The sequence below is a fragment of the Erigeron canadensis genome, chromosome 4, assembly GCF_010389155.1.
Source record: "Erigeron canadensis isolate Cc75 chromosome 4, C_canadensis_v1, whole genome shotgun sequence".
Classification (NCBI taxonomy): Eukaryota; Viridiplantae; Streptophyta; class Magnoliopsida; order Asterales; family Asteraceae; genus Erigeron; species Erigeron canadensis.
The window spans coordinates 26,042,010-26,061,156 of NC_057764.1; the positions used below are offsets into that span (position 1 = coordinate 26,042,010).

Here is a 19,147-nt window from a genome sequence, read left to right on the forward strand (position 1 = left end):
TAAACGCAAACCTCAACCCACTAATTAAACATATTACTCATGTCATGAGATGAGATGTTGACAAGTTCATATCAATCAAAACCTCAACCCAATAATTAAACATCATGTTAGTCATGTCGTACCATGCATCTAGTACATGTTAAATCAAAAGCTACATGATATGCAAAAAGAAAAACATATTCAAAGTTTCGATATTTTTTAACCTATACCATGACCTAACTACAAACAAACATGGAAACTTCGGCAAATACATATCAGATATTAAGATAGATATGTATAATAAAACAAATTAAGATAGAAAATAATAATACATTTAAAATTGTAATATTTAAGTTTCCTATATATACTTTAATGGATTGACGGGTTATCAGCGGGTTTTAAAAAATTAACCCAACCTAAATATGGACTTGTTAGTCATGTCACCCACGGCCCATTTATGACCAAATTTAATTACCTTCAACTTAAATATCATGTCACGGCCTTACGGGTTTGCTTGTTGTCTCTGAAATTATCATCCACATTGATCATTCACTAATAAGTAAAAGACCATTTCGGTATCCGACTTTATTTTATTATATTAGTAGCTAATTGACCCAGGTTCAACTCGGACATATTAATAAAAGTTTATAAAAATATATCTTCACCACTGAAGTTGTGGCAGGACAACGGCCTCGAAATAGTATATCTTATAATTAGCTTATTAGCCCGTATAATAATATACGGATAATTTAAAAATCTACAATGACAAAAATATTTAAATTATTGAACTTAAAAGAACATGTATAAATTATTAGAGTTGTTTTTGTGAAAATAAAAATATTTTTTTTAAATAATGACATCATAAAATAACGAAAATGAAACAACAATAAGTTTTTTAAAAAAAAGTGTTTATGACACCATAAATAAATAAAATAAAAAAGAATAAAACTTTAAGAATAAATTTGAAAGTTACAAATAAGTTATTTATATAAAATAATGATGTCATAACAACTTTTTTTTATTTAGTAGAGAGATTTTATTTAGTATAGAGATAAAGATATGTAATCCAGGGGAAAGTTATTTTGAGAACCATAAAAAAAAAAAGAAAGCGAGAACCAATCTGGGCCACACATTTCATCTCCTTTTTTCTCTCTCATCACTTTCATCCAAATTTTTCAAAACGTTTTATCTCACAAACCGTGCATCGTTAGACGAAAAAAAAACATGGGTAGTCTTAAAATTTCGTCCTCTTTCATTAGAGATGCGACTTGATATACTTTTGACAAACTTTTAAATTTCGAAAATTTTTTTTTTTTCGAATTTTTTTTTTTACCTGCACATGTGTAGGATGTGTATGATGTATACCCTATACATGTCCTGCACATGTGTAGGATATACATCCTACACATGTGTAGGATTATCGCTAAAAAAAAATTAAAAAAAAAAAAATCGAAATTTAAAAGTTTGTCAAAAGTATATCAAGTCGCATCTCTAATGAAAGAGTACGAAATTTTAAGACTACCCATGCTTTTTTTTTTCGTTTAACGATGTACGGTTTGTGAGATAAAACCATTTGAATGAATTGGGTGAAAATGAGGAGAAAGAAAATTAAATATCATCAAGATCAAAATCAATGGCCCAGATTGGTTTTCGCATTCTTATTTTTTTTATGGTTCTCAAAATAACCCACCCATCTCCTTTATGAGACTATATTTGATATATAAATATTCAAGTGGAATCACCCGTGACTGAATAAAGCCTGAATAGATGTTCAAGTTATAAAATATACAATATTCTAATACAATACGAGTATGTTTTATGAGTATAATTAAAAGTATACTTAAAATTAAATACGTTATCTTTATCCTTATATAATATAAAAGTTGCGTCATGAACTAACTTTAAAATTAAAATAATATTTCCTTATAATTGTTGTTATAACTCTAATTATGAAGAAAAATTATTTTAATTTTAAAGTTGGTTCATGACTAACATTTATTTGTATTTATACTCCTTTATAAAGCAATCTGACACGCCCTTTTTAAACTTTTAAAAACCTGATATGTCTAATTTACCTTTCATCTTAATACATCTCTATTTTCATTTTATACACTGTGACTAAAATACTCTTACAAAAATTTCACACTCTATCTCCCCCTCACACAAAAACACATAGCAAAAACCCTAACTCATAACCCCCCCCCCTCGCTTCACATCCCACCTCGAACGTTCTCACAACACCTTAAACGTTGTCTATTTTTGCCGCCGCAACGCGACGACACCCATCTAGTATTATATAAGGATAACGTTTTTAATTATAAGTATGTTGTTAATTTAATTTAATTTAATTATACTCATAAACATATTATATTAGAATATTGTATAGTTTATAACTTGAACATCTATGTAGGCTTTATTCAGTCACGGGTGAATGGGTGATACCGCTTAAATATTTTAGTGCATGTGAGTTATCCCATTCTCGAAAGCATGATAAATAATACCAATAATTATACAAAAAAAAAAAAAAAACAAAAAAAAAGGCACATGATTATAGTACTTTTAAGTTCTAATTTTATGTGAAACTGCGTTAGTTCATCATTGTTATCGACTTGATCCTGTTCATTATTATTAGTCAAGAAAAATTTAAACTACCAAAATGCGTGTGATAATTGCATCATATTTTATACATTAACAAGATACAAATGTCTAATAGAGAGTTACTAAGTTTTATATATGGATAATGATAGAAAAAAATATACCTAAAAGTATGTTTAATCCATCCATTCAATTTTTGATACATGAATTTCACTTTTTTTTCTTCAATTCCTAATCTTTATCATTGATATTGCCATGTGTCAATCCTTTAATATTAGACACACTATTAGGCCTATATTTTCGACATACTAATCATTTTCCTTTATAATCTTTATCTTTATATATTATATGATATTATATATTATATATATATACTAAAAAATAACTGACCAAACTTCAATTGACCAATTAACACTCTTAATTTCTCAAAACTATCAAACTAAACATGTGACTTAATTTAATTGATTAAATTTAACTAATGTGGTCGACTAAAAAAATGTCTAGAGATAATTACAATAGCAATAAGTATAATTATTATATTATACATGTTATAATCCTAGATAAACACAACTCTTAAATAAGTTGTATTAATGTTCTCAAAAGGGATGGGAAAAAGCCACTAGAGATAATTACAATAGCAGTAAGTATAATTATTATATTATATGTTATAATTCTAGATAAACACAACTCTTACACACGTATAAGTCTCGCCGGAGATGTCCGTCGTCGTCAGATGATCATAATGGTGGTCGGAGATGATCATGGTGGTGGTAGTGGTCGGAGATGAAAGGAAAAAGGAAGGAGGAAAAACCTTGTACTTTTTGTACTTTTTTAAATGTTTGTACTATAAATAACCTACCCCTATATATATATCGGGGACCCTTATTTTGAGAACCCGTTTTTTTGTAAGAACCGTGAGAACTCCTAAATTTTATATTCGATCACATGTTTTTTTTTTGTTCATACATGTGAAACGTTATAAAAATATATGTTGCAGAAGAAATTTTTTTTCAAAACCTTATATATAGCCATTTGTCACATGTGAACAAATTCATTCACAAGTTCACAAAAGACTACTTTGAAGGTTTTTTAAAAAATTTTCTTCTACAACATACATTTTTATATCATTTCACATGTGAATGAACAAAAAAAACATGTGAACAAATATATAAAGTAAGAGTTTTCATGGTTCTTACAAAAAAAATGGTTCTCAAAATAAGGAAACTATATATATATATATATATATATATATATATATATAAATAGAAAACGTTCATGTTTTTTTACCATTATATTTAGTATTGAGTATTTATATTTGAGTATCTCAATTTTTTTAATGTATAGTTTCACATCTTAATCTATAAGTCTTTTTGTCTTACATATATTATCTCTTATATTGACAATTTAATAAAATTCGTGTATTTGACACGAGTCTAAAATCTAGTTTTTTATATATATAATTATATATATGAAAGTATACTGTATACAGTATATGAAACCTACAATGACAAATGGGCATAAATCTATCCGATTCATATTTTGCATAAATTGCATGACTGCAGACCAAGGTCACCACCACACACCATACAAAAAAATGGACACTTATGTTTTGCATATTATAATTGATAGCATATAATCGAAGTACGAATGAGGGGTTAATTTGGAATTCTACAGAGGTGCCATATTTGACTCTAGCAAATTACAGGTTACGAGTTGAAAAATCCGTTTGGTGCATACATAAGAGAGTGATGTTTTCAGTATACAAATATGAACTACTCGTAATCTTTAGTAACATCATTAAATTTTTCCACTAAATATATTTGGCTATTTGCATGGAAAAAATTTTTACTTCAGCAAAGTGTACACCAAAATTTTCACTTAATCAATTTTTTTCAAAGTGTACACCAAATATTTGATTTGTTCATTTTATACAAGATAGTAAGGGTGGACGGTATACTCAGAGTACCAAGCCGGTATCAACCGGTCACCCGATTGAACACCATTATGCCCTATAGGTACCTAATAGGTGGGGAATGAATTGGGGAGGTGGTGTCCGGATTTTTCTCTTCCTTTTTTTTTTTCTGTTTGATTCTTGTTTTTTTTTTTTATCTTTAACCAGGTGGGGAAGGATTAGAGGGGTGGTAAGGTATTATGTGAAAGTGATGAAAAGATAGAGAGAAGTAGAAAAGATGGGGAGTGTTGGTGCAGTTTCTGTGCACTAATTATTGTCCACTGCAATACAATTCTATGGACTTGAGTTCTGTATGATGAAGAGATGACGTCAGCAAGGTCGTGTGACGTCATCATATATACAAATCAAATCATGATGACGTCATCACGAAGTGGTAGTTCGTGTGAAGATAATCAAATCCCACAAACGTGATAGAACCCAGCCCGTGAATCAGCCTATATATATATATATATATAAGATTTAGGTTACAATATATTCTAGGTTGATGGTTTGAGTCTAGACAGAAACTATTCATTTGGACGGAGTAAAGATCTATACCCTATCTCAACAAGATGTATACTTGTTTGATGCTTGTAATCTTATGATTAATGATAATATATGAGTTTTACATCGTTTTATATCTTTTGTTCTTCGTTCAATTCGTGTATACATTTCCATTAATTTACAGAAACCTCAAAGTCGATTACAATTGTATTCCGTTTTTTTGTAGTCGAATTGATCCTGATTTTAAGGTTCAAACGCGTATCAACAGGGAGAAGTGGAAAGAAGTGTAAGGTACTCCCCTCACCCTAAAAGGCTAAAGGATGACTCGTTTCAACCAACCCAATTTATGTACATATGACTTCTTCATACTAAAACTTCCCCGTAAAAAAATTGTGCCTCCCTTAATATCAAATTCGGTTTCGCCTTTAGTTAGAGTATGTTTGGCACAAAATTATGAGCTTCAGCCTATTGTTAGGGCTTGAAGTTGGAGCATATTCTTGGGGATAAAAACCGGTGTTTTTTTCCAACCCTTTTTGTACAAACTTTTATTTTAAAAACTTCGGGGTTTTTAAAAGGTTTTTGAGGCTTAAATGTATATCTAAACATAGCTAGAGTATTATTTTATATTCCTAAAACTTTCAAAAAAAACTCATTGCCAAACGACCCAGTTTTCCCATTATTCTTGGCCCATTCTATATGGAAAAGGAAGTGATAAATGTATCACAACTTTTTATATATCTACCACAATTTATAGATTTTAAAAATGACTATATAAATGTATAAGTTAGCAATGTATGTTAATGACGATATATCAAAGTTAATGTTATTGATATCACCTCCCATATAAAAATGTATTACGGATTAATGATTTGAAATAGAACAAAAACTTATTCAATTAAACCGTTGGGCGGCATCGGTTTATATATATGTTGTCACGGCTGTCTATTCTTTTTTTAAGGTCACTATTAATATACTACAATATTCTCCGTCATAGAAATGTTTTGTAATTGTTGTTGTGTTAGCTAAAAAATTTTGACACCTTAAATATCTATTTATTTGAAAGAAATATTACAATGACATTCAAAAGCTTGTAGTGTTATAGAAAAAAAAACATATTTTATTTACTTAATAAAAAAATCAGACTGGCAGTCACCTGCGTAAAAAAAAACCAAAAAGGATTGCGACGTGATAAAAGCCGAACAATAATACGGGGAAAATAAAATCGCCGTGCCTTCAGGCGGATTAGTAGGGGGTTTTCCCCCCATCGGATATTTGAAATAGGCATTTCTACTTCGAGTGAGCTCTCTAGCGCGCATCCGGTTAAAACAACGTATGCTAGACCTCTCGCTGTCGAATCGTGACACGAAGTTTTCTGCGAAATTCACCTTTAAAAAAAAACCCATAAAAAAGCAATAATTTAATCTTGCTTAAAACTTTGTCATATTAAATGCACAAATTGTTATTTAAAAGAATCTAAAACAAAGCAAAAAAAAAAAAAAAAACCCTTAAATAAAAGCCGCTTAAAAGTTTGACATATTAAATACCTACGATTAAAAAAGATTAGACTAACACGCAACTTCGTAAAAAACCAAAAAAGATTGCGATATAATAAAAGCCAAACAATAATACGGGGTGAGGCGTAAAAAATAAAATATAAAGAAAGACCATAAAAAAGCAATAAAATAAACTTGCTTAAATTTTGTCATATTAAATACATAAATTATTTTTTAAAAGAATTCTAAAATACAAATTAAAGAAAACCATTATAGAAAATATAGATGAGCCAAATAAAAAATAAAGATAAACAAAATCCAAAACAACCTTCAATATAAGCTGTTTAAAAGTTTGACATATTAAATATCTACGATTTATTTAATTAAATAATAAACAAATAGGTTGCAGACAGCTGTACAACTAGTGTCACTGTTCATACCCACTATCTTTGTTATATAATAAATATACTCGTAACTGTGAATCCTCTAAACACAATTCATAGATTGAGGGGGGAGGGAGTGGTTACCATTCTTCCCCCACCACTAACCACTAAAATTTTGCCACCTCATTTTGCTCCATTTTTCCCCCCATCTTCCCCAAATCACTGGTGACACTTTCCCCCATCTTCCCCCATCTCCACCTCATTATTTCTTTTTCATTTATTTTTAATACTATTTCATTTCTTTTTCATTTATTTTTAATACTATAAAAATTTAAAAACTATATAAAATAACAACATTAAACTTTCATTACATAGTAAAACAAATAACATTAAAATACTTGAAAAGAAAAACACACATTTCCTACAATTTAAAAAAAAACCGAAAAAACAAGTTACCGAAAAAAAAAACTAAAAGTTACCGAAAAAAAAAACAACTAAAAGTTACATTTCCATCCGTACTTTTCGGTGATTTCACGTTTCTCTTGAAGAATGAGTTTGAGTTGATACGGATCGGTGTTGTAAGTATGAGAGTCGGTAAAAAACTTCAAATTCCTTTGTCGAGACTTCGACTTCGACCATCGATTTGTGTAGCCCAAAAATCTTTCGCCAATTGATCCTTTTCGGGCTTAAGCACCAAATAATCACGCTTTTCGTGCGTGTAGGCGCTAATATCATCGGCTACAATATCATGAGAGGAGGAAGTCGCGGTTTGCTCTTTTTCTTGACTTGGAGGAAAAAACAAAGGGAGGAGATGGGTTGAACAAAAAGAGGAGATGGGTTGAGAGTATTGTTGATTTTGTATAGGTTGAGAGTATGGTTGATTTGAAGGAGGTTGAGAATATTGTTGATTAAGAATAGGTTGAGAAAACAGTAGATTTGGAAGGGGTTGATTTTGAATAGGTTGATTTGGGAGAGGTTCAGGGAAATTAAACAAACGATTTTGATTGTTCTTAGGAAAGGGGCTTTTTATAGTTTTATTTGGATCCATTTTTTTTTCTAAAAGTGGTGAAGAAATAAGAAGAAGAAGAAGAAGAGAAATGGTAGAATGTTGTGTGTTTTGTGTTAAAAAAGGTTGTATATATATAGTGAAAAAGGTAAAGGTTAATAAAAAAAAATATATATATATATATATAGTTTTTTAAATACAACGGTCGTGAGACCCGTTAGTGGGGGGTCCCATGTGTTTGACCAGCCAATCACACACCTTCTCTTTCCTCCCTCTCTCCTCTTTCTTCTTTTCCCCGCTGCCGCTTCCTTCCCCCATTTCCCTTCTCTCTCTCCTGCGGTAAAATGCCGGCGGCGGTGTGCCCGCCCGGCCCTGCAACCCCCGCATGCCTTTCCCGGTAAGTCACAAATTTGATGGACTTATTCACCACGGCTTACTTTTGAATCGTACATGAACATTGATATGAGTAATAGTATGATTACTTGCATTCTGCAAGGCGCAAGCTTGAGGTGGAGTGTTGACTACATCTACATCCGTAGACCACAATCGTTGACCATTTTGTTATATCGTTTGTTGGTTTACTATTATCATTATTACTTTTATTATTATCTTTTCTTTTAATACACTTAAAGACTGTTGGTCTATTAACTTATTAATCAATTACAACTCTCGATTTTCAAAAGTTGTTACTATTTATTTTCATCTTTGACTTTAATTTATACTTTTTGTTTTTCATCCCAAATTACACTTTTTAATCAATAATTTTAATATATTAAATAAATAATAATAGCTAATATAATATTGGCTAATATATATTCGGTATAATAATAACTAATATATATTTCATAATATAATAGGTAATATATTAATAACTAATATATATCCAATATAATAATAGCATGTTCAATCTTACAAATATAAAAAATTTAATTAAAAATAAATAATATTTAATGTAAATATATTAAGATTCTAAAAGTAATTGTACTATTATTTTTTTGCTTAATTTTTTTTTTAAATTGTCATGACGTATATAAAAAAAATAAAACATGTAAAAATACAATTCATTATATGAAACACATATAACATTGTCATATTCTAATTAAAATATCTACGATATTTTCATTTAAAAGTAAGATATTATTTCTAATAGTGTAAAATAAGAATGTAATACGTCATGAGTAACAATAAAGCAAATAAAAATGATAATGACATATTATTACTTTTTAATGTTCAAATATCGTTAAGAATGTCACAATTAACGACTTTGATAAACATATTATGATTTGGTAATACTAATATATTTTAAGCATTTCACCGTAAACAACTTTGATATGCACATCTGGAAAAAAATTTCAATATAAACTCAAAGTTTTAATATATCAATTAAATTTCTATTACTAAAATTAATAACTAATAAATTAATATATAATATTAAAATCATGTGTATTCGGACAAGCGTCCAAAATCTAGTTATATATACTTGTTCCCAAGTAGTGAAGTTATCATCACAGTTTTGTGAATAATCGATCAAATTTTATTAGAATTAAATTAGAGAACGAACAAAAAACATTAATATTAAAATGTCAAAAAAGTTTTAACTTGGTCCACAACTTTACCGATTACATATGGGTAGTGATATTAGTACCAATTTGTTGATAAATCATAAATGTACCATAATTATATATTACTGACTTGTACAATTAGCTATAAAATTTATATGTTGTACATGCATTGAAAATATAATGATACAAATATTACTTCTCATTACATATGAGTTATATATTGTTTCAAAACTTTATTTAAAAACTAAGTGAAGAAATTTGCATTGAATGCTCAAGGAAAAAATTGATGTATCTATACTATATTATAACAAAAAGAGTTAATTTCATAAATCATCCTTGTGGTTTATAGATTATTGTGATTTTCATCCCTCAAAGTTACTTTTGGTGGACTTTGTTCTGCATCTTTATTTTTTTAACACCTTACATCTTTTAAGGGATGAAAAACACGAAAAGTGCATCCCTTAAAAGAATATAATCTACTAAAAAGGATATATATATATATATATATATAGATATATATAAAGAACAAAATCACTAAAAATAACTTGGAGGGATGAAAATCATGAAAACTTGTAAACCACGGAGATGATTTGTGCAATTAACTCTAACAAAAAATAGCATTTTATTTTTGAAAGTGTTGAAAAAATGTAATATTTTCACTTAACACCCTTTAAAATATTTTCATCTACACTACCCCTTAACATTAATGATTAAATTAAACTATCAATCATTTATCATTTAAAACATCTCTTTTAACCCTTTACATCAATTACTTTTACATCAATTATCTACATCACTCGACGTCTCATCTACCACCAACAGTTTCATCCACCACCACATCGTCGCCCCCTCGACTACCGCCACATTTGCACGGGTAACGTGCTAATAAAATAAAATATAAATATATTCATCGAACAAAAAAGTTCATTTGTTCAAAGAAAAATTTAAAGCGAAATAATGATTTGAGCCTTTCATATTTACTGAATTAGTTTGTTTAGCATCTTCTAATTTCACATCCAGACTATACTCTTTTCAAATTAGGTCAAAGATTCATTTTTCTTCAAGTGATATGGTATTTTTTCAGTATTGAGAATGGGTATTTAATAAAGACTATTTAAAATTGTAATGATATCTCATCTTTGAAATAATTTATTTAACACTTTTAGTTTTTTTTTATTAATATATGGTATGATGTCATAATTTTTATCATTTGATTTTTCCATAATTTGATATTCTTAAAATATAGTAATTAATTTTTATTTTGTCTTTTATGCGTTAATAATTTATGGGTAATGATCAATCCTCCTAATTTATTAGCTTACAAATCCTCCTAATTAATAGGATTGTGACATGTGAAAAATCAGGGGGTGAGATTTGAAAAGAGATTAGTGGACATGTGTTAACAAGTGGATATATTAGAAGAATTTTTAGGATGATTGGTTAGTAAGATTTATCATTTTCCTTATATTATACATGCTATTTTACACTGCGCGCCGTCATTTAAACAATTATGTCATAACCTATTTTTTTTAAATTACCTACGTATTATGTGGGTTGATGAGCTAGTTATACGATATAAAAATATTTATAGGAGAACATGATATGAGACCATGTATGAGATATACAAAGTCTTCGTCATACATTCATACTTCTAGAATACGAGTTGTTTGCCATATTCCCATTTACCCACTTGTGATCTTGGCGATTCACCCATTCAACCCACTTGTGATCAATTAATTGTCAAAAAGATGGACAAAATAATATATTTAGTTGTTTTTTTTTTATAAAAAAGATGTAGATCATTTAATTGTGGTAAAACTTTGCCCCAAGATGCTTCACTGGATGACTTTATTTGTAAAATACCTTGAAATGTCATTTTTATGTCTCAAACTCAAGACCTCCAGCATGAAAAGTTGGTTCTTAACCATGGAGTTATAAAGAAAAAAAAATACTCTGTAAATAAAGGGTTGAAATACTGAATTATGATTAACTCATTTTGTATACTATTTAAGCTTTAATCCTTTATTCCTTTTATATCTTCTATTGGATGATTGGATGATGTTGTAACTATCAACCCGAAGATATAAATGGGGGTTACTAAAAGTGTTCTCTAATGAAGTCTTAGTAGAGAAGATATCAAATAATCAAGAAAATGATGGTGATGATAATAAATTTCGTAACATGTTGAAGAACATCAGATGCGAATTGGCTAAACAAATTTCGTAAATATATTCCATAAATGATTTTAATGATAATAAATGTCTAGTTATATGTCATTATTGTGTTTCGGATGTTACTACTAACTAATAACTCGTTGTTAGAAAAAAATTAAAAAATTAATAATACATATAATAAAGGATCCAAAAGTCATAAAAACTTTAAAATTATCGTTGCATTTAAGAATTTGTTAGGATAAAAATAGAAATAGTATATGTTTAAAGAAAAATTTGGTCCGAAAAGAAAATCAAATGAATTTGTCATCCAAATTATAAATAAGAAGAAAAAAAAATGCTAAATACAATCTTTAAAGCTATTATTAACTTATATAAAAAAAAACAATACTTTTTTTTATCAAAGGTCCAACATCCTATTTTTATAATGAATGTACAAATATTTTATAACAAAACCCAATAGATGGATATTGCATATAGGGAGGTTGCAAAAATTTGTGGCAATAAAAGATGTATAAAAAATAATTGAATCTTAAGACCCAAGTATTAAGATGGTTTAGAAATTAGAACCAATGTGTGCTTCCCCTGGTGTTGTTTTATGAGGCTAGTGGGAAGTGGACGGCTGTAATATATTAGATTTATCTACGAGTATAACTTAACTACGAGTATAATATCTATATCTATGTCGTTATCTATATCTTGTATGTTATTGTTATCTATCTATCTATCTATATTAGATTTATCTACAAGTATAACTTAACTACGAGTATAATATCGATATCTATATCTATATCTTGTATATCTTATTCTATTATAAAAATTATAGGAAATGATAATGGTATCATTAGTTTTGATTAACTTACTAAAATATACAAGTTTTACTGCACACAGTATCAACGCATATATGTGGTACGGATACAGAATATCACTTTCCAAAATTATAATGGTGATGTTGAAAGTTTAGAATTTTTGGCACATGTAAAATTACTAACTTACCTTACAAAACACAAATATCCTCATTCCATTTTTCTCTATGCCAAATAACACACACATGATATTCTCTCTTTCTATATATCAAAACAACACACACACACACCTTTTATTTTGGTCAATAACCACCGCCGTCGTCCATCATCACTAACACTTCGGTCACCGCCGTCCATAATATCCGCCACAATGCTGGTTCTTGTTATCTATATACTAGTGTGGTGCCCGCGCGTTGCATCGGCGACGGTCTATAACGCTTTAGTCACCGTAACGGTTTATAGCGTTCAGTTTACTTTCATGAAATGCGTCAATGCAGTATCTAACTGTATATATCATTCTAAAAATAAGTCGCGAATTAGGTGCAAAAAATGATGAAGTGAAAACACTAACCATGAAAAATAACCACTTACAATTATAGGGGAGTAGACCAAGACAATTAAAAAAATAAATAGTCAACGATTAAAATTTAATACGAATATACAAAGGACATAATTGGTTCGTAATTTCGTGAGTTATAAAAATGTAATTATTGTTTAAACATTTTGTAATATAAGCTATGACAATTAAAATGTTTTTTTTATCCGTAGCAATACCTTCAGCAATACTTTTAGAGTTAATGGAGATTTTATAACAATAGGGGTTTTAGGTAATTGTGGGTTTTTTTTATTAAGGGTAATTTTGGAAATTCAGGGATAAGATGTGTAGAGTTAGTTTAAATATAGAAGGTATATTATGTAATTCAAAGGTTGAGAGTCAAATGGCGGAGTACCTAGTTTAGTTACTATAGATACATAACGCGCTCGCTCCAGACTTTCAATTTCATAGGACTCATTCAATATCCAATCCACCCTTGATTGTTTTCTTCTCCTTCTTTTCCAAAACAAACACATATAATAATAATAATAAAATATAAAATATCTTTCCTTAATACCTTATATAACTACTACTTTAAATATCATCAAACATACATTCACTCACACACATTGTTTGTTCCGTTAAGCCTCTAAAGTCTAAACAATACTCGTAATAATAACATTATAAACCCCATTAAAACCGATCCAATGGTTTTTGAAGATCCCACCATGCTTATTCAAGGTTTTTCTCTTTTCTTTTCCTATATTTATCTCTATATACATTTATATATATTCATTCAAATACGTTACTTGGTCACTAAAAAGAATTACGTGGAGTTATACATTATTGCGGTTGATTATTATTTTTATGTACAATACTTTTTAAACATCACACAATTATCATTTTATGCAATGCCGGTTCTTTTCCAAGGTTGTTGTAACTGAATTCTGTTCATGTTTTTTTGGGTCAGATTTCGGATCAAGGATCCGGTCGGACTTTTTGTATTACTCGTATTATTTTAAATTCTATATATATCAGTCTTAATACTATCAATCAGATCAACTCTGTTTTAAAGCAACATTCTTTAACTAATTAATATTAATATAGTATGTAACTATGTATGTATGTATATATAAATATATGTGTGTATATGTTTTTACTTTTTGTTCATAAGTTAGCTGTCATGTGTTCATATTGATTGAATAAATGAATTATTCTCTTTTTATGATATAAACATTATGATCAAAAAATTTACTTTTATAGTCTATATATATGTCATTTTTTTCGCATTAAAATACATGCGATATTCTGTAGGGTCTTTACTTTACTGTTCATTTAGGGTCGATTTACCTCTCACATGTTGGGTTTGAGGCGTTGGGTCTGGTTTTGGCGGCCCAACGATAACTTTGTTGACCAAAAAAATTAAAAAAAAATCCTTGTCGTTTTCTTTGTTTTACGTATTTTCTACTGATTGATTAAGTCTGTTTAAAGAGTTAGCAAATTAAGGCGATAATCATGTATTACCCAAGTTGAAAACATCGTCTAGAATTATTAATATTATACATACCATGTTCTACCATAAGATGGTGTTTTTTTAATTAAAAATTTTTAGCCTTGTCGTTATTTTGTTTTTCCTTGTTCTTTTCTAGTTTTGGAAAATGATCAAGTCTCTTGAAGACCATAAAAAGCTAGTTAAGACAAATGATTAGATTAGAATATGTTTAACTTAACCATAGAAAATGTCGTCCAAACAGGTCATTTTCAAAGCTTTGCTGTTTCTTGTTCAAGTATTTTTAATGCTAAATTGATTTTTCATTTTTGTCTGGCTTACCATGACTTCTTTGGCCTGCTAAAATATCTAATAACGCGTCATTTTTCGCATTTTATTAGATATACACATGCTCCCACTAGTACTTGTCTAGTTGTCTAGAAGACTAGATAATATCTTTTGGAATATATATTCTTTGTCCATCATTATTATAAGTAATTATCTAGTATAAGCCTTGTTTTAGCCTTTAATTAGTCTAATGGGCCACTTTAAATATATCCCACCCATATTGGCCATATGGATAATGAGCATTGTAGATAATCTGATAGCTTCTTATTGTGCTAAGTTCACTTATTGCTGATACCAACTGTTACTATGAAAAAAGGATTCGGTTTACTTTTTATGATGTAATAGAAAAGGTATACCGTTTTTGATAGGATGAATTCAGCATATCGTGTGCTAACATAAGATAATCATGAGTGCTGCACACTTGATTTATTCAGCTGATGTAATTTGTAGTTATGTTAGGTGTATCTAATCTAACAAACAAAGTTCATATAATATCATATTCACATAGAGCAAATATTTATACAAGTATCGAACATGCTGTGTGTATATCTTTTTAACTTAAGATAGTTAAAAGCTTCATACCTTTTTGGTGTGCAACATTCTTGTTTCATATTTTTCATTCATATTGAAGCTTGTTAATGATTATCTAACATAAAATTTTTCCCTTCTCAGCGATGAATTCGTTGGCTGATGGAAAGAAGTATATAACATCAGAAGAGTTACAAACACATAACAAGCCTGGTGACCTGTGGATATCGATACAGGGCAAAGTTTACAATGTTACAGAATGGACTAAAGAGCATCCTGGTGGCGATATTCCTCTATTAAATCTTGCTGGTCAGGATGTGACCGATGCATTCATTGCTTTTCATCCTGGTACTGCTTGGAAACACCTTGACAAACTCTTTACTGGGTATCACTTAAGAGATTACAAGGTTTCACAAGTTTCTAAAGACTACCGGAAACTTGCTTCTGAGTTTGCAAAAGCCGGAATGTTTGAGAAAAAAGGGCATGGTGTGATTTACTCACTTTGTTTTGTGTCATTGTTGCTTTCTGCATGTGTGTATGGTGTATTATGCTCCAATAGTTTCTGGGTTCATATGCTTGCTGGAGCAATATTGGGATTAGCATGGATGCAAATTGCTTATATGGGTCATGATGCTGGGCATTATCAAATGATGTCGACCGCTGGGTGGAACAAATTTGCTGGTATCTTTATTGGCAACTGTATAACTGGGATCAGTATTGCGTGGTGGAAATGGACACATAACGCACATCACATTTCTTGCAATAGCCTTGATTATGACCCTGACCTACAACATTTACCCATGTTAGCCGTTTCATCTAAGCTTTTCAATTCTCTGCAATCCGTTTTCTATGGGAGACAGTTGACTTTTGACCCCTTGGCCCGGTTCTTTGTGAGCTACCAACATTACTCATATTACCCAATCATGTGTGTTGCACGGGTCAACCTCTATCTACAAACAATGCTTTTGCTGATTTCAAAAAGAAGGATTCCTGACAGAGGACTAAACATACTCGGAACCCTTATCTTCTGGACATGGTTTCCGTTACTTGTTTCATGCCTACCTAACTGGCCTGAACGGGTGGCATTTGTGTTGGTTAGCTTTTGTGTTACGGGTATCCAACATGTTCAATTCACATTGAACCATTTTGCTGCTAATGTCTATGTTGGCCCCCCAAAGGGAAATGATTGGTTTGAGAAACAAACAAGTGGCACCATCGATATCTCGTGTTCTTCTTGGATGGATTGGTTCTTTGGTGGTTTACAGTTCCAACTCGAGCACCATTTGTTTCCTAGGTTGCCTAGGTGTCACTTAAGATCGATTTCTCCAATTGTGCAGGAACTATGCAAAAAGCATAATTTGCCTTATAGAAGTTTATCATTCTATAATGCTAATGTAACTACACTCAAGACACTTAGGACAGCGGCTCTACAGGCACGTGACCTTACAAACCCAGCTCCTCAGAATTTACTATGGGAAGCTTTTAACACTCATGGTTGAGTTCTTATGTTGCCGTATATTCTGGCATTTGATTTTTTAGTAGTATATGTTTTTTAAGAAACTCAGATTCTTTTCTTGGCACTAGTCTTTGAGTAGTAAGAAAACGATGTATTTTTCCGGCCTTCTTCATCTCTAGATATGTAAATTTTATTTTGGCATATTTGATATGGTTATTAATCTATATATCTCGCCCAGTATAATTTGTTATTTTGCATTTTATCGTTTTGGTTTCATCTGTGTCATTTACAGAACAATACCATTTGACTTATTGTTAGTCTTCTATCAAGTTGTTCTATATGTGTAGAATCCCAGGATGCTAGAGAGTCGTAATAAATTTGCAAGTCTTTCAGGCTAGATGTTGATCGTCAACAAAGTTAAACCCAACACATAAATGTTGGTATGCCTGACCTGTATTATGTCAACCACAACCGAGTCATGGAATCAACGCACTACACAAAAGGTGTCATTTAGTACAGATTTAGATCGATTAGGCCCATGTAACCTGATATTAAGAAAGTCAAGTGTGGGCTTAATAGTAGAGGGTGATTGACGTATAGTGCTTAAAAGCAAGATACTAAATTGGACTTTAGAAAGAAACAAACTCATTTTTATGCATCTTCATTTGCATATGCAGCAGTTGATAACAAATGCAAGCATGAAGTATCGAAACAGAATACGAATTCTGACAATTTTGGCATACACATAATATATCTACACCATTACCATAAGAACGAATGGTAAAGGGTGATTACTAAACCTGATTAAGTCATAGTAGTCTTGACTTGAACTTACCCGATTACTCTTGACCTAATAAAATTATCTTTCTCTGTTTGTTTACAGATGACTCAAAATTTAATGCAGGCATGAAATACCGAAACAGAACACATATTCAGACGTTTTTAGTACAGAACTTTGGTATGATAAAGCTGAAGTTCTCGAGAAACTCAGATTCTCGGTTAAGCACTGATCAAGCACAGAAAGCTTGTGATCTCTCTAATAACACAAATACAACAGTCAAACAAATTTATAGAATGGAAATGTAAGATCTACATTTAGTAATTCCTATGTTTAATCTTGATTGTAGAATTGGTCATTAGAAGATCACCCAACACAACTACAGGGTACTACTCTTATATGATTTAAGCAGATGACCATTCAGAAAATGTAAAAATTGAAGCTCAACAACTGCTAAAGAATTCCAATTCAATCACTGATATGAACAAAAATCCGTTACGTGCACTACTTTACCCTAAACTTTCTACATCCATCTGTGTTCGTTTAAATTCCTCCATGAGTTTCAAAACGTACCGAAGATGCTTGAACATATTTGTATATCCCTATGTCAGATTATCTCCATTTCTAAATCATCTGTGCCACCTCAAAATTTAACATCAACAGAAAACCATTCTTGTTAAAAGTTAGTGTGTCCTTTGGTATCTTTTGCAGTGATTTCATCAATGCATCTCCATACCGCAATCCATCGTTCACGTTTCTATCAATCTCTTGATTCACCGGATGTATAGTTTCACAGGAAATAACTGGTAGCTGAGTTCTTGTTTAAGGCACGCAAAAATCCTGACAATTGACTCGTCTGCATTAGTTACTGGTGCATCTATCAGACTCTAATATATCATGTCCTCCATGATCAGTACTTTTTCAACTGCATCAACAAAATGCTACCAAATTTTATATTTGTGAAGACACAAGTTTCATAAAAAGTGAATTATTGATTTTTTTTCTTAAACAATAATCTAAATGATTTGTTCATGCATGAATAGAACCATGAACAGACACGAAACTGTGCTGACACAACGATTTCAACCACATATAATCAATAAAACACACAGAAAACTTAACAAAGATAGCTTGACATAACTTTTTGAATGCATAACTGTCAACCTTAAAACCTTGCGATCGATATTTTTGTATAGTGGATCAAAAATGAAAAATCCACTTCTATTTTTGCATAAAAGGGTTGCTAGTCCTGCTCATACTGGTATTGATTGTCTAGATATTTTTGTACTTTTTGGCCCCTAGTATCTTGCTACACCGTCGTTATATAATAATACTTGTGTTGTTCAAAAAAAAATAAAAATTTTCATCGATTAATTGAGAAAACCATAAGTAAATTGTCCATTTATCTAACAATTTGTTCAACTTATTATATTTCATATCATTAAAAACTGACAATTTTACCTCAAAGGATACAATTAGCAAAATCATCATTTACAGATTTGAACCGCTGGTTTCCAATTTTTATCAATTTTTTCCGGTTCAACTGTAACATTGACTAAAAGT

At 30.2% G+C, this 19,147-nt stretch overlaps 1 protein-coding gene across 2 annotated transcripts; it reads left to right on the top strand.

The window, feature by feature from the left end:
- Positions 1 to 13,497: 13,497 nt before the first annotated feature.
- LOC122595361 (delta(8)-fatty-acid desaturase) lies at positions 13,498 to 17,030 on the top strand. 2 transcript variants are annotated; one of them, XM_043767710.1, is made up of 2 exons: positions 13,498 to 13,726; positions 15,495 to 17,030. In XM_043767710.1, the coding sequence occupies exons 1-2, from the start codon at positions 13,693 to 13,695 to the stop codon at positions 16,847 to 16,849; spliced, it is 1,389 nt and encodes a 462-aa protein (XP_043623645.1). In that variant the 5' UTR covers positions 13,498 to 13,692; the 3' UTR covers positions 16,850 to 17,030. The 2 variants fall into 2 exon arrangements, with proteins under 2 accessions (XP_043623645.1, XP_043623646.1); XM_043767711.1 differs by lacking the exon at positions 13,498 to 13,726 and adding an exon at positions 15,157 to 15,172.
- Positions 17,031 to 19,147: the final 2,117 nt, after the last annotated feature.